General features: G+C 35.7%; 1 protein-coding gene across 9 annotated transcripts in view; it reads left to right on the forward strand.

Moving 5' to 3' along the window:
• LOC143245000 (uncharacterized) overlaps positions 1-15,801 on the forward strand; it is a 98,942-nt gene that overhangs the window by 71,215 nt on the left and 11,926 nt on the right. For all 9 annotated transcript variants that reach the window (XM_076490710.1, XM_076490709.1, XM_076490706.1 and 6 more), the window contains 3 exons: positions 3,112-3,489; positions 5,340-5,507; positions 6,670-6,908. In XM_076490710.1, the coding sequence (XP_076346825.1) occupies positions 3,112-3,489; positions 5,340-5,507; positions 6,670-6,908 (785 nt within the window). The remainder of the gene's footprint in view (positions 1-3,111; positions 3,490-5,339; positions 5,508-6,669; positions 6,909-15,801) is intronic.

Raw genomic sequence — 15,801 nt, forward strand, 5'->3', positions numbered from 1 at the left:
AAGAAATACTAACTCTCAAGTCCTGTTTTGCTCGCTCTAGCTTTTCTTTTTATGGGCTCAAGACCACTATGTTTAGTTGTCTATCCTGTCTTGAGAGGATAATCCCTAGGAGAGGATAAATTATCTTGCCCAGACGTCTTTTCCACAGAGTTGTATCTCCGTTCTCTGACATTCTCAGTGAATTTTCTTCCACTGTGTGAGTCCTGTCATTGCTGTCTTTTCAACTTCCCTTGACACTTAACTTTCAGTCTTTTGGTCTTCAATTCCAGACTCTACAGCTCTAGCAGAGAAAACTCTATGTCCAGAATGTTTCAGTCTCTCTTTCTATGCTTCAGAAATATTTTCTTCTCATTTTTCCTTGCAATAGGCATTGCTTTCACATTTTTCTTTTGGATGCCTCTTGCACTGTTTGTCACTGTGACAAATTGATCTTTTCCCTGACTATTCCTTTCTCTCTTAAATTGCTCAGAAGAGTGATTGGAAGTATTTTTCACTTGACTTCTCTTTCCTGTAAGATCATTACAACCCAGATTGATTCCTATGTCCTATATTGGTTCTATGTTGTTGTCTCACTCATAGTTCCACTTTTCAGGGCAATTGACAGCATTTTTTTTTGTCTTGAGATTTCTTTTCATCTAATAACTTATCTCCTTCCACTTTGACACATTGGATTATATATATCATTTGGCTAGTTTATTCTGCTATGAGCAGTGATACTTTTCTTACCTTCTAGATCTCTTCCTATCTTAAGTTTGTCACCTTATGACTTTCTTTGAACTCAAGCTGTTGATGTCCTCCATGTGAGATCTTGTGGGTAGGTTTGGGATGATCTTCAACACACTAGTGTCACATTGCTTACATGACATTGAAGTTTCATTACTTTATTAACTTTATATATTTATGTAATAAAGATAACAGAACCCAACAAGTGGCAGATATTTTCTTATAGGGAGTGCTTCTTTTTACCAGAAATCTGTCTTAAGTAGGAGAGAACAGAAGAGGTTAAATTTATCAGCCCACTAAGTGCCCACTGTTGAGATGGGGTTTTTCACAAGACTGGTTCTCCAGTATATATCTGTTTTATTTTTCAGTCAGTACAACTGTCTGTCTATGGCAACCCATTGCACACTCTGTCATTGTGGAACCTTCTATTGAAGAGATGGTTCCTGTTCAGTTTTCGTACATCTCTGTCATCTTATCAATGTGGGCTTCTAGCTCTTTGTTATGCAGAGAGATGAGTATACATTTCTGAAGTTAATATTTTCCTTCCATGAGAGAAATACTTAACTCTTGGCACAACCTTACACTTTTCTTCTCCACTTCCAGAGCATATTCTTTGCATCATCAAGAATGAGTACAGGGATTGCTGCATATAGAGAATGTGTTTCAGTACTATTAGGCCCCCAATGGCTCAGCGGTATGTCTGAGGACTTACAACGCTAAAACTGGGTTTCGATACCTGTGGTGGGCAGAGCACAGATAGCCCATTGTGTAGCTTTGTGCTTAATTCAAAACAACAGTACTATTAGTGGAGGAATATAGATTAATGGTGATTATATCATAGGCTGGTGCAGTATACGTTTATATATGTCAGGGTGGGAGCTTCATTCAAGATTTATGGCTTGCATAAAAATTTTCCTGATAATGTTATGAGTTAATATCTCTTTATTATGTAGAGAGGTGGAATACCTGCCTGAAATGCACTTTCAGGTAAGGAGAATGGACTACCATAGAAAGTAGGTCTGTTTTTTTTTTCCACCCCAAAATGTTCATGTTATCGGTTATCTAGATTTTTTTTACATGATAGCTAGACCTGTGTTGCTTTCATTGCAAATGCTTATAATAAAACTTTTTATTACATTATTTATCTGACAAGCTGTTTTTCATTTTAAAAAATTCATATATTACATAGAAATAAAGTTCAAAACAAAGTAATTGTGTTTGATATCCATTTTCACAAAAATAAATTCATAATTTCATGATAATGAGAAACCCACTTGAAGGAAAAATGTATTTCAGGACAGCTGGTATGGGTATTAACACTTTTAAGTGAATATGACCTAAGAAAGTCAAAACATTGTTCTCTGCTTTATTTTGGTAAAAATGTTAATACCCATACTAGCTGCCCTGAAATACATTTAAATACATACTTTATTATAACTGCTTTACAAACATGCTGTTACAGTTTAAAAGAACCTTCCAACTGTAAAAGTACTCCTTTAATTGTGCATAAAACATGTTGTGGCATTTCATTTAACCTTACTAATTTATATTGTTCCATTCACCTTCCTCTGTGCTAGTGTATTAAAACAGTTAGCATTGCTCTATTCACATTTTTGTGATCCAATGTATTAGTCAGTTTGTGCTGCTCCATTTGCATTCTTCTAGTTTACTGTATTGTGAAAGGTAGTTTACACTGTGCCATTCACATTGTTCTAATTCAGTATATTGTGAAAGTTAGCTTACACTGTTTCATATCTCATTTATTCCACGATATTACTGTTTAATTATATTTCTTTGCTTCATTCACTTTGTATTTTGTCCAGTTCATTTACACTTAATTCTTTCTTCTAGTCTTGTGTGGTATACACTGTGACCTTTGTGGTGCTACACTCTGGTTATTTGACTGTTCTCCATTAACTCTATTCTAGTGAACTGTGGTTACTTTTACACTTCATTATCATTCTTTTAGTGTGTCATAGTACTATATTGTCGTTTTACACTTCTTCATTGAATCTATTCTTGTGTAAGCATAGTTAACAACATTCCATTACATTTATCAAATATTGTAAGTCTTTAGTATCAAAATAAAATGGAAGAATTTTTTCTGATGTTTAGTCATGAAAAAAAACTTTTACTTATTCATTTACAGTTCATGTATCTGGAGATGTATCTCCAGGACCTTTATAGGGGCTTTAATTGCCTTTTTCAAATAGTTTTGTTTGAATATATGGAATAATTATCTAATTTGTTAATTTTATAATTAAGTTTGCTGTACATTTTTGTAAGTGTGACTTGAAGAGTTTCAAAATAGAAAAGCATTGATTTCAAATAGGTTATGGCATGAACATAAGTTCCTTTAAAAAAAACTATTTTGCTTTCTATCTACAGCATCAAGTGCCTCAGATGAGTCTACCACAAGTGATTTTGCCAGTCCTACAAGAATGGCATCAGAAAGTTGTGATGACAGCCAAACCCTTGGTCTTTCTGATTTGCCACCAAATGTTTATGGAGCTTTGGGAGCAGCTGGAATTTCTCGTCAGCAACTTCTGAGTGGGCCATGCCCCATTTGTGGTGACCGTATCTCTGGTTTTCATTATGGAATTTTTTCATGTGAGAGTTGTAAAGGTTTTTTCAAGAGAACTGTGCAAAACAAAAAGAATTATGTTTGTCTACGAGGGGCCAACTGCCAAATAATTATTAGCACTCGAAAGAAGTGTCCAGCCTGTAGGTTTGATAAATGTTTAAGAAAAGGGATGAAACTAGAAGGTAAGGATTTGAATGTAATAATATTTTTAAGCAATGTTTATCAGGTAACATATCATCAGCAGTTATCAAAGTTCAAAAATAAAATAACACTTTTAAATGTTTCCCTGTTGTTTACAAAAAATAGTTCTTCAAAGTCTGAAGTGTTTAGGTCAGTATAATCTTAATAATGTATTTTAATAAAAATTTGCAATCATGGTTAGACATAGTACTAATATATCTTAATTGTGACAGAGTTTAGTAACCAGAGTACGTTTCATATTAACCGTCAAAGCTAGAGAAAGGAAACAAATTTACTTGTAAAGTGTAACTTTTGTACTAAAATATTTCTTATTGGACCAATAACAACTTTTAGTTACTAACTAATTGTTTTTTTTGGCACTGATAAAAACAAATTTACACTTTTTAGTGACTTTAAAAGATAACTTATAATTTTCATAGGATTTTTCTGGGTTTGCAGTGATTACCTGATGCTTTTTTACCATGCTATTTTAAAATCTAAAAGCAACAAAATTTTTTGCATTTTTGATTGGAATAACAGTAAATGTTATTTTTTGGTTAGCTTTCAGGGAAAATTGTTAAAGTTTCTAATAATTATATAAAGATTATTATTTTTGTTTTAATGATTTCTAGTTTCCTTTTTAGCTGATAATCTATGGAATAATTATGAAAGTACTTGAACATACCTGTCAACCCATTTTCATGTCTACTTGAGGCCCGGCATGGCCAGGTGGTTAAGTTGCTCGACCCGTTATCTGAGGGTTACAGGCTCAAATCCCCATCATACCAAACATGCTCGCTCTTTCAACTGTGGGGGGGTGTTATAATGTGATGGTCAATCCTACTATTCATTGGTAATAGAGTAGCCCAAGAGTTGGTAGTGAGTGGTGATGACCAGTTTCTTTCCTTGTAGTCTTACATTGATAAATTAGGGACAGCTAGTATAGATAGCCCTCGTGTAGCTTTACGCAAAATTAAAAAAAACAAAACAAACAATGTCTACTTGTTGCAATTACCATGAAAATCTATAAATTAATTAAATACCTGTCAGACTGTGTGAAAACTCATTTTTGATTCCTAACATATAAAGACCCTCAATATCATTGATAATAAAATTCAAAACTAAAAATGAAGAAGTGAAAATGAATTTGGTCTGGGCTTGGCAATCACCTTGCAAACTTTTGTGCTTTTCCAAGACTTATGCCTCCCTTGCTGAGAATCATTATTTTGGAAGAAGCAAGTTATGATGTTGATACAATTGCTGTATGTGACATTAATGTATCACTGCAAGGAATTGAAAAGATCCACAAATTATAATAATAACACAATTGTACTGTAAGAATGAGGCATGGCACTGAATTTATAGTAAACAGTAATTCAGCAGTAGGCTTTCTGAACTAATAAAAAATGTACTCACTCTAGCCAACTTGTAATACTTGAGAGGTGTAGATTTATTCTTACTGTGGTAGTAGTAACAATATTCTAAAATCCATCAGAAATATGTGTTAAGTGAACTTTCAAACACAAAAGTTATTACTTTCACAAACAGTTGTGTAGTAGGTTAGCTATACAAAATATTTTCTATAAGATGGTTTGTGATAGCCACATAAGTAATCAAATTATAAAACTTTTTATATTAAAAACATAGTCATTATCTAGTTACTTTGGTAATGTAAATGCAATTAACTGTTCAGCATAAAATTTTTGGAATTTGAAGATAAATACCATATTTTAAGCAGCTACCACTAATTATTCAAATAACTGTAAGCATTCCACTGTTGTATGGAGTCACTGTATAAAAATATATTCAGTGTTTTGTTACAAATATTTTGAAAACATTCAATTTGTCTTAGCAATTCGAGAGGATAGAACTCGAGGTGGCCGCAGCACATATCAGTGCTCTTATGCTTTAGCCAGTCAAGCAAGCTGCGATTCTAGAGTGACAAATTGTATTTCTTTATCTTCTGCAAAGGAGAAGCATCATATCAGCTCAGACCTTTTCCTACCAGGTTGTAGTAGAGGTTAGTATTGTACTACCTATGTTAAAGGTAATCTGTGGAATAATAAAATTAAAATAGATTAGGTAAGTTAGTTAGGTGAAAATTACACTTTTTATATTGTAGTGCTTTAGTACATCATATTAATTGCTAGTAAATGCCTTTAGTTTTTTGTATTATATTGGTAGAGAGGATGAAAGAAATGAGTGTAAACCAATGTGAATACATTTTGCATCCATAGAACTTGTACAAATGATTCTTATAAAATATTGTATTTTTTTTTCAAGAAACAATTTTAAATCTTGATGCATATTGTATGTCAATTTTGGTTATTTCAGTAATGTAAAAAATTACACAAATTGTTGTTTGACTGCATTCTTGTAGTAGATGAAGTAGTAGCCTTCTGCTACTACTATATTCTCCCTGTATCTCTTCTTTTTTTATGTAAATAAAATTTAAAGTTTCTGTTTATGTCCCATGGGATTGTTCTAAGAATTCTGAAAAATTATAAATGTAATTTATTTGTTTGCTGGGTGATGCATGTATTTTGATTTATTGGAAGTTGTTTAGTAAAGAGAACAAAAGCATGATTGTGATTTATCAGGGGTTTTAAAGAGGTAATCCTAAAGGAATTACATTGGTTGCTATTAGAGCTTTCATCTTCTTGACAAAATTCATCTGTTTATTTTGATCTGTTTAGTATTATGCAGGAGTAATGTCATTCAGTGTAGTTAACTATAACACTTGAACCATCACTTTATTTGCAGCTTTACTAAAATGAATATAAACTTTTATAAAGATCTGTACCCAAGTTTGACAAATTAAGTATCTTATTGAAGGGATATCAAATTAGTGTTCAAGTTTTATACAGTTATGTAAATAACTAAGATTTCTTTAGTCAATGAATACATTTTATCTCTAATTTTCCTTGGTTACAGAAATAGAAAAAACAACTCATGCTCTTGTTTTTGCTGATAAAAGACTTAGTGAACTTTTGTAACCCTTGTATGGATTTTTTTCTTTTATATACGAACTAATGCAGTATGGAACATATGAACCTAAGAAAAAAACATGCAATGAGTAATCCTTAAAAAACAAGACAAAAAAAACATTTTTTGTACTCCTATCTCATTACCCATTTGTATTAAAGGGTTTCTGGGTAGAACAAGTTATGATTTTTTTTCAGAATCTGAAGGTGTGCATGTATCTTCAACACAAGGGTCACAAGAAGTTCCTTCACTTATTCAAGAAATTCTTTCAGTTGAACATCTTTGGCAGTATTCAGACAAAGATGTAAATAAAACTGAGGAAAAAGCCAATGACAGTAATTCAGACTTTTTCAGTAACCTCTGTAACATTGCTGACAACCGACTGTATAAGATAGTCAAGTGGTGTAAAAGTTTACCTTTATTTAAAGAAATTCAGGTAAGCCACTTCTTGTTATGTTACATGGTTGATTGTGAATTTGAATTTTACGGGTACTCTCTATAGCACTTTTTCTTGCTCTTAGAGGAGACATGTAACTGATAATGTCAATGGGTGAAAATTTAACTCTGTTAAAAAGTTTTAATTTACTATAATAGGCAATTGATATAATGTAACTTGCTTTAAGTTTACTGAGCTTAACTAACTCTAAAATTTGGTAACTCATTAGGAGAGGAAAATGCATACTATTTATTTTTGATATTGTCTTACTTATACAAAGGTGTCTTGATCTTCTTCCATTTACTAATCATTGCTAAAAATGTTTTTGTGATCAGCACACCAATCTACATATCATGCAACTGTTTTATACCAATGCTTTGGTGCAGTTAGCTTCCTCTGCTGTTCCTGTACAATGTTGTTTATACATGTTTTTATGAATGTGCTTCTTTGACATTACAATTTTATTTAAATATACTGACAGTAGAGGAGGTACAAACTTTATTTCACAGTGGAGTAATTCAAATTCAGCCAGCAATTTCTTCTTGAGGGAGAAGACAATTAGATCTCCCCCAACACCTTTTTTTTGGTCTTTCACGCTATGCCTCTTGAGGAGTTTACCTTCCACAAGCTGCTGTGCCACTAGATTCTTCAATTTTTGGAGAATTGTTTTTCTTATTGCTTCCAGTTTTTACAGGGGATCTGTGGTAAATTTCTCAACAAGTAAACTTCATCACCTGGCTTAGAGGCCCATTAAGGGGTTCTTCCTTTATTTATACACAGGAAAATTAAATATTTTCTGACATCAGTGCTTGAACTTTGGTAAGTTAGCTATTGATTATTAGCTTTGTTTTGCACAGTTGTTAATATTATGTACTTTGTCAACTCTGCAAATGATGTAGATATGTTCAGATTATTTGCAAGTTGCATGTCATTAGTACTAGTAACATCAGTTTGTTGTTCTATTTGAGTAATTTTGTTATATTATTCTCATTATTGTTTACTATTTGCATTATTCTAATTTTTGTTAATGTAGAACTTAGTTATGTATCACTTGTCATCTAGGTTAATTTAGAGGAATTGTAAACAGGATATTGATGATCAAGATAGTTTCTACATTTGTTATTATTACATAACTTTGTGGACTAGATAAATTTAGATAGTTTGTACATATTGTTAACTATATCTTATCCTAATTTTTGTCAGTTTAGGACTTGTATATATCCTTTATCATCTATGTCATTATTCCTCTAAATTAAGTTCGATATGGATTTTGTAGGTACTCTTAGCTAGCTTGCACATTTGTTGTTTTATATGGTTTGATCATTTGATATAAGTACTTTCTAGACAAGGTATATTACGTATTATTACTGCCAGCAACATGTTATTGTGTTTTATCATCCTAATTTTCATCAATGTAGGAATTAAATTCCTTCCTTTATTACATTTTTGATGGTTTTATTTATTTCCCATTGTTCATTGGTAAAAGACTAGTCCAAGAGTTAGTGGTGGGTGGTGATGACTAGCTGCCTTCCCTCTAGTCTTACACTGCTAAATTAGGGATGGCTAGTGCAGATAGCCCTTGTGTACTTTTGCATGAAGGTCAATAAACAAACAAACAATAAGTCAAGTTTTCCAGTTTTGGACCCTACTGTTTGAGCTAATCTCAGCTCTGAGTTGTTTTTTTCAGGTTACAAATACTTGCCTTACATCTTCACTTTATGAGTCTTTGCACTCTTTTCTGTGGATGACTGGTTTCTGCTTGGTTATTCTCATTCAGTCCATAGACAACAATTCTCTGCTCCTACTATAAGTAGCATGGGTATGATGTCCAGTTACAGGGCAGAAGTTCATTTTCACCCCATCTTAATACTCCATTTCTTTCCCTCTGTAGGTTTTGGAGCAAGCAGTTCACATGGCCCTCACCTCATATTTCTTACAGCTTGAGATGTTTTATCTGTCTGGAGATGTGGACTTCCTTGAAAGTTCTCATTACCATGGGTGGGGCACACATGCTTTCTGTTTTATGGAAATTTCTAGATCAGTAGAACTTCTCCTCTGATCCATGGTTTGGTGGGTAGACCGACTAGAAAATGGCAAGAGTGCTGTTTACTTTTTCTCATTCAGACTTGCATCTGTTTACAGACTTATCTTTAGAGGGTTGGGAGTCTTACTATGACTCCCAGGAGACTTCCAGTATCTTGTTGATTAAAAAGTCTTCTTTCCATGTCACCTTTTTTGAACTTTGTCCCATTTTCTTCCTTTCCTACAGGGGGATGAGGATGGTAGTGGTTATTATTGCATTTCTAACATCTCCACAAGGGTCACTTACATCACAGAGTGAGAAAGCATCAATTGTAGGTCTCTGTGCTTTTAGATCTTGGTTTTCCATTTTGGGTCTACAGTCACCAAATTATGGCAAAGTGAATCTGGTGATGGATCAATTATCTTCTTTCACCAAGATTATCTTCATAAAGTGGTCCCTTAATTCACAGGTTTTAGGTGGTTGTATTCTCAGCTAGGGACACCTTATATATGCTTTCACCATCCACTGGAATACCAGTCTCCCATTCCTCACGTACTAACTGTACGTCATGACTGGAAGAATTCTTCACATCTAAGCTTACCTTCTATTTGACTTCCTTACAGAGTTCTATTCTTATTCCAAACTACTTTGTCTCTTATTTTACTGGTGGCTCTGATCTTCACCTATACAAACTCTCCTAGCCTTACTTCTGTGAGGCTCCATATTCTGTCATCTTCCATTTGACATTGTTTACACTGTCTTCACATATAGCTTTTATTAGATCCCTTGTCTTAACCAAGGAACTGACTGTTACATCTTTCTTTTCTCAATCCATTACACTTTCTTCCATATTCATTTACCACATGTGATGACATATATATTTTCTACCTTTGGGATCTACCTCATAATATCAGGTTCAGGTGACACATCCTTGTTCCTACAGTTGTATGCAGTAGAAGCCCTTCTTCTCATTAATTACAGTTGCAGGAGGTTCTTTCCCTGCTCTTGTAGTGCCAGTTGCTGAAGATACATATGCTATTTTTATTGTTGAGTGAATGTTCCATGTCTTCCTCATACTTCCAGATGGAGGATGCATCTTCCTGCATTTATGGTTGAGTGATTTATGAGTTCTGCTCATAATACTGATTACAAACATTGCCTCATTCTTACATTTGAGTTGAGGCAACACTAAGACTCCACAATGCCATGGTTGGGTTTGTTTTACTTCTTGTTCCATCAGTTATTTTTGGTGTTTGTCCAGTTTTGGCCAGAGCCTCACTTCCTCTTCATAGTTGGGGGTTGTTTGATGTTTGTCCACTGATGATTGAGATTGATCAGTACATACAACATAGTTCAAATATTAATGAATAAACCAAATAATTATGCAGGTGCAACCCTCAACTTGCCTTCATCAACCACATAAACATAATACCACTAACTAATTTTCTTACACTTCACCTCCACTTTTCTGATATTTTTACCTTGTCCTCAAACTTCAAATACTTTATTTCCTACAGCATTCTCCCACTCTTTTTTTTTTCCCTCTACCAAGCCACCCAAATCATCTCCTATTCTTACTTCTAGTAGTCCTACTTTTTCCCCTCTTGGTGTGGATTCCTGTATGTTGTGAGGGGACCTCCCAGGGAAGGTCCTATTCTTTCAGTTTACCTCCTCTGGGATCTCTAAACATCCATCCATAGGTTTTCCATGAAGGGGAGGAGAGGGTCCTGGTGGTTGAGGGACCAACCCTAACACATCACTTTGACCTTGAACTCCTGTAGACAGGTGGCCCCCCAGGGTCAATTGGCTGGTCCACTTGGGCTAGGTTCAACCAAGTACCAGTGTTGGGTGTTCTCAACAGGTGTTGTGGACAATTTTATCTGATGCTGGTGTTTGGATATACTGCTCATGAAACCCTGGCAATTGCTGCAGTGTCTTTGTTTGGCATTGTAATGCCTCCACTCAGAGGGCTCCATGGTGGGTGGGGTCAGTTGGTGCTGAAACATTCTTTTTTTATTATGGATCCTCCAAATAAAAACTTAAATAAAATAGTGAAAAGCAGTCCATAGGTAAATGACCATATCTTGAAGATTCTGAGCAGCAATCTTCAACATCTGCAACACCTGTTGTACCTCATTTTCTCATACTACATTCTCTTTCAGACAAACCTTTAGGGCAAATCTCTCCATATTTTATTCAGAAGAAACTGGCTCTCCAAAGTCAGTCGAAAAGCTTTGCGCTGGTGACATATTGGTGGAAACATCCACATCTAAGCACAGTGAACTCCTCTTACATTCAAAGGCAATTGGCGATATACCCATTGAGGTTATATCTCATGCTATTTTGAATTCATCATGAGGAGAGGGATTTGAAGAAAATCCCTGAGTCTGAGATTCTTGCTGGTTTTTCTGCCCAAGGAGTTCCTGCAGTGAGGTGTATCTCTATTCTCAAAGCTGGAATTATGATGTCTACCAGTGTCCTCATTCTAACATTTACATCACTGCATCCACCTGCCACCATGAAGGCAGGTTATCTTAATTGAAAGATATGGCCATACATTTCAAAACATCTCGGATGTTTCCAGTGTCAATGGTTCGGTCACTTGAAAGCATCATGTTATGGTTCCTTGAAGTTTGCTTGTTGCAATGACAAGGCAAGGACCATGATGCCTGTGAGTGAAAAACGACCCTCACTGTATTAAATGGAATGGTTCTCACCCATCCTTCCTTTTTTCTTGCCAAAAATGGTTGGAAGAAATGTAGCATATGAAAATGTTCAAAACATTACTTATCCTGAGGCTCGAAAGTTGTTGTGCAGCGCTTCGTTTCACTACTAAGGTGGGAGTGCAGACAGATCTCTCTGTGCCTCCAAAAGAATTATTCTCAAGCCATATGAAAAGCCTTTTGACCTCAATGGTTAAAAAGGTTGATGAACCAACTTCAACACCCATCTCTGTCTCTAACATTCATTCCAGTAAACCCCAAGATCCACATACTTTGGTTCCAGGTATGGGCATTTCCTTAGGTTCATCATCTTCTCCCACTCCAAGATGCAAAACAATCATTTGTTCACATCCTCAGTCACTGGAATCCTCTTGCAATGATAAAGACCTGCCCAGTTGACTAAGGGCAGGATCCATGGAGGTCAACATACCTCCCTCAAATAAAGAAAAAAGTCTTAGTTGAAAACAGAAGGGCTCCCCACCCAATTTGCTTACACAAATAAAAATGGCCACCTTGATACAATGGAACTGTCAAGGTTTATGTTTTAATCTGGATGAGGTTAAAGCACTGATTGCTTCCTACCACCCTATATGTCTTTCCTCACAGGAAAGATTTCTGAAACCTGCTGATACAGTCACCTTTCAGCAGTTTTCTTTGTACAGAAATGACAGGTTGTGTAATGGATGCATGCATGGAGGGGTGGCACTGTTGGTTGATCAGCATGTGCTCACCCTGTCTTTGCCACTTGACACACCCTTGGAGGCCATAGCCATCCGTATTTCTTTGGGTCACATCATCATTGTTTGTTCTCTTTACCTGTTGCTTGGAGAGACCTATGATCAATCAGACATTGATGCTCTTGTTTAACAGTTGCCATCTTCCTCCTCCACCATGCTGGACTTTAATGGACATCAGCCTCTAGCACTTCTTCCTCCACCTTCTTAGCCATCAATACACAGGCAGAGTGGTCACCTCTTTCCTTTTGAATTGATTGTCTCTGTGACTATAGCTGCCCATTTACACTGGTGGAACTGAAACTTGCCCTTAACTGGTCTGGCAGTGCATTGGTCAGACCCAATGGTGTACATTACGAGATAGATGGCACACTATCTCTTGCTTCTCTTGCTATTCTTCCAAGTGTTTTTAACTAAATCTGACAGGAGAGTGTTTTTCCTGATGCTTTGTACCATGCTATTTTACTTCCTTTTCCTAAACCTTGGAAGTATCCCAAGATTTCTTCAAACTTCCATCCAACTGCTTTGATGAGCTGTCTCTGTAAGATCTCAGAGAGGATGGTTAATGCTCATTTTGTTGGGTTCCTTTAATGAAACAACCTCTTCTCACCCACCCACTGTGGGTTCTGATGACAGCACTTTATCATGGACAACCCAATTTGACTTGAAAAATCAATCAGAGAAGCCTTTCTCAAATGACAACATCTTGTATCAATATTCTTTGACCTTGAGAAGGCATATGATTCTACATGAAGGTATGGCATTTTGCGAAACCTCTATTCATATGGATTACGTAGCCCTTTGCCAATTTTTATTAAAAATTTGTAATGGACAGGCAATTATGAATTTGTGTGGGTTCAACACTTTCCTGTTCTCTTCTACAGAAGCTTGGAGTCCCTCAGAGCTGTGTTTTGAGTGTCACACTTTTCAGTATAAAGATTAATGCCATCAATGAACAAGTCCCTCTTACTGTGTTGACGACTTTCACACCTCATGTCAGTCAAACATGAGGTATATTGAGCGGCAGCTACAGACTGCCTTCAGTCATTTACTGAAGTGGACAACAGCAAATGGTTTTAATTTTTCTCTCTCTAAAACCATTTGCATGCATTTTTGCTTTCAACAGGGTATTCACCCAAATCCTGAACTCTGTGTCACTGAAGTTGTGCTATCCTTGGTCCCTGAGACAAAGTTCTTGGGGCTTATCTTTGATCATAAGCTCACCTTTATACCACACATCCAACAGCTACGAGTAAAATGTACAAGAGCACTGAACATCCTCTGTGTCCCCTGTTCCACTACTTGAGGACTGGATCAATGTTTTATGTTAAAGATATAAAGTGCTCTTATACGATCAAAACTAGACCATGGGTCACTGGTCTATGGCTCTGCCAAGACCCCATTCATCATCGTGGACTTCAGCTCTGCACTGGAGCTTTCTGCATTTCCCCAGTCCAGTGCTTATACACAGTCTCATGAACCTACTCTTTTCCTCCACCATTTGAAACTGTCTTTACTATATGCTACAAAACTTTTATCCTTACCACAGCATCCCACTTGGGGTTGTGTCCTCCTTCTATGTTGAACCATGGTCTTTCAGAGCAGATGATCTGCCATTGTTCCTTTTGGTCTTCGTATCCAGGTGCAGTTGGATGAATTGGGTGTGTCTTTGGATAACATTACTGTATCCATTGGCCAATCCATCCCACCATGGCTTATTACAATCCCTAAATGTGACCTTTCTTCAAGTCTTCTGAGGAAAGCAGATACTCCCAATTGGAAGTACCATCTGTTATTTGCTAAACATCTTTTGAACCATCCTTCCATTCCTATTTATACGAATGGTTCAAAATCAGGCGACTCTGTGTGCTCTACCAGGGTTTGTTGTGGTGCAGTGGTTGTGCGCAGAATTCCCTTTACAGTTTCTGTGGTCACTGCTAAACTGTATGCCATTTCTCTTGCCATGTATCACAAAGAAGCTAAGTAGTACTCAAATTGTACTATTTATACTGACTTGCTTAGTTCTCTACTGGCCTTGGAATTGCTTCACATTAGTTCACACCATGTTCTCACTGATATTGGAAACTGACTGGCCCATTTCTCTTTAACATCTACTTCTATCAAGTTTTTCTGGATATCAGGTCATGTTGATATTTGCAGGAATGGGCTTGCCAACACAACAGCTAAATCTGTCTGCTCTGGCACTATCACTGCTATGCCTGTTCCATACATGCAAGTTGGTCCTGTATTCAAGGCTTGGTTCCATGCCAGTTAGCAGTCAACTTGAAGTGAGCAACATGAAAACAATCTGTTCCAAATAAAACCTTCTATCGGACTTTAGCAGTCTTGCTTCTGTAAGGATCAGAAAGAGAAAGTTGTCCTAACTAGACTATGTTTCGGTCACAGCGTTTTGACTTATCGTTTTCTTTAATCTGCAAGTGGTGAACTAATGTGTTGTCTGTGTGACACTCAGGTCACAATAAGCCACATTTTACTGTCTTGTCATCATTATGACTCTCAACCATGGCACCATTTTAAACAAGTTTGTCTCAAGATTTATCCATAACGTTAGACAGTGCCATTGGCAACGCTGTCCACTTTACAAATGTTTTTTTTAATCTTTTTAATGCTATTTAAATTTTTAATTTATAAATTAAACTTTTTTTTTAATGTGATTCCTTTTTAAGATTTCAGGTGACTAACACTGATGTTTGAACTTATCCGTTATTCATTCTCACAAGTTATGCTTATTAAAATTATGCTACAGAAAGTCCTTTACAACTTGTATTACTGTAATTTACCTCTTACTCCTGTAAACTAGATATAAAAATTGGAGTTAATGCTATTTATGTTTTTAATACAAAAATTAAACTTTTGTTTTGCCTTGATTCCTTTTTATGAGTTTTAATAATTTTACTTTATTTTTAACTTTTTACCAGATGGCACAGATAGCCTAGTTGCTTTGCACCATAAAATGCCAAACTAACCAATTTACTTTTTCCTGTCCAAAATCTACATCTCTTCCTATCTCACAATGACACCCATGTAACTGAATCTACACAATCAAAAATGCATTCTTTCTCTCACAGTGATCCTTCAAGTTCTATTGTGGACTAAAGACATATCACACTTTCCCCAGAACATTACATTCCACAACTAGCAAAATTTGGTTTTATTCTGCTTCTGTTTCCCATTCTGGTTTACCCACAAACAATTCCACTTGCTTATATCCAAAACCACACAAAATCGCTACCAGTATAAACCCCATACATTCCACACCAGTCTTCACCAGTCGATCAATTGCTTATGAAACTACCTTCATTAGAACACAGTCTTTTATCTGTTAGCATAAACTCTAAGAACAACCAACAATGCACTCTACATTCTGAAAAAGATTGTTACTTTCATCTTTC

Source organism: Tachypleus tridentatus, chromosome 2, assembly GCF_004210375.1.
Source record: "Tachypleus tridentatus isolate NWPU-2018 chromosome 2, ASM421037v1, whole genome shotgun sequence".
In the NCBI taxonomy this organism is placed as follows: domain Eukaryota; kingdom Metazoa; phylum Arthropoda; class Merostomata; order Xiphosura; family Limulidae; genus Tachypleus; species Tachypleus tridentatus.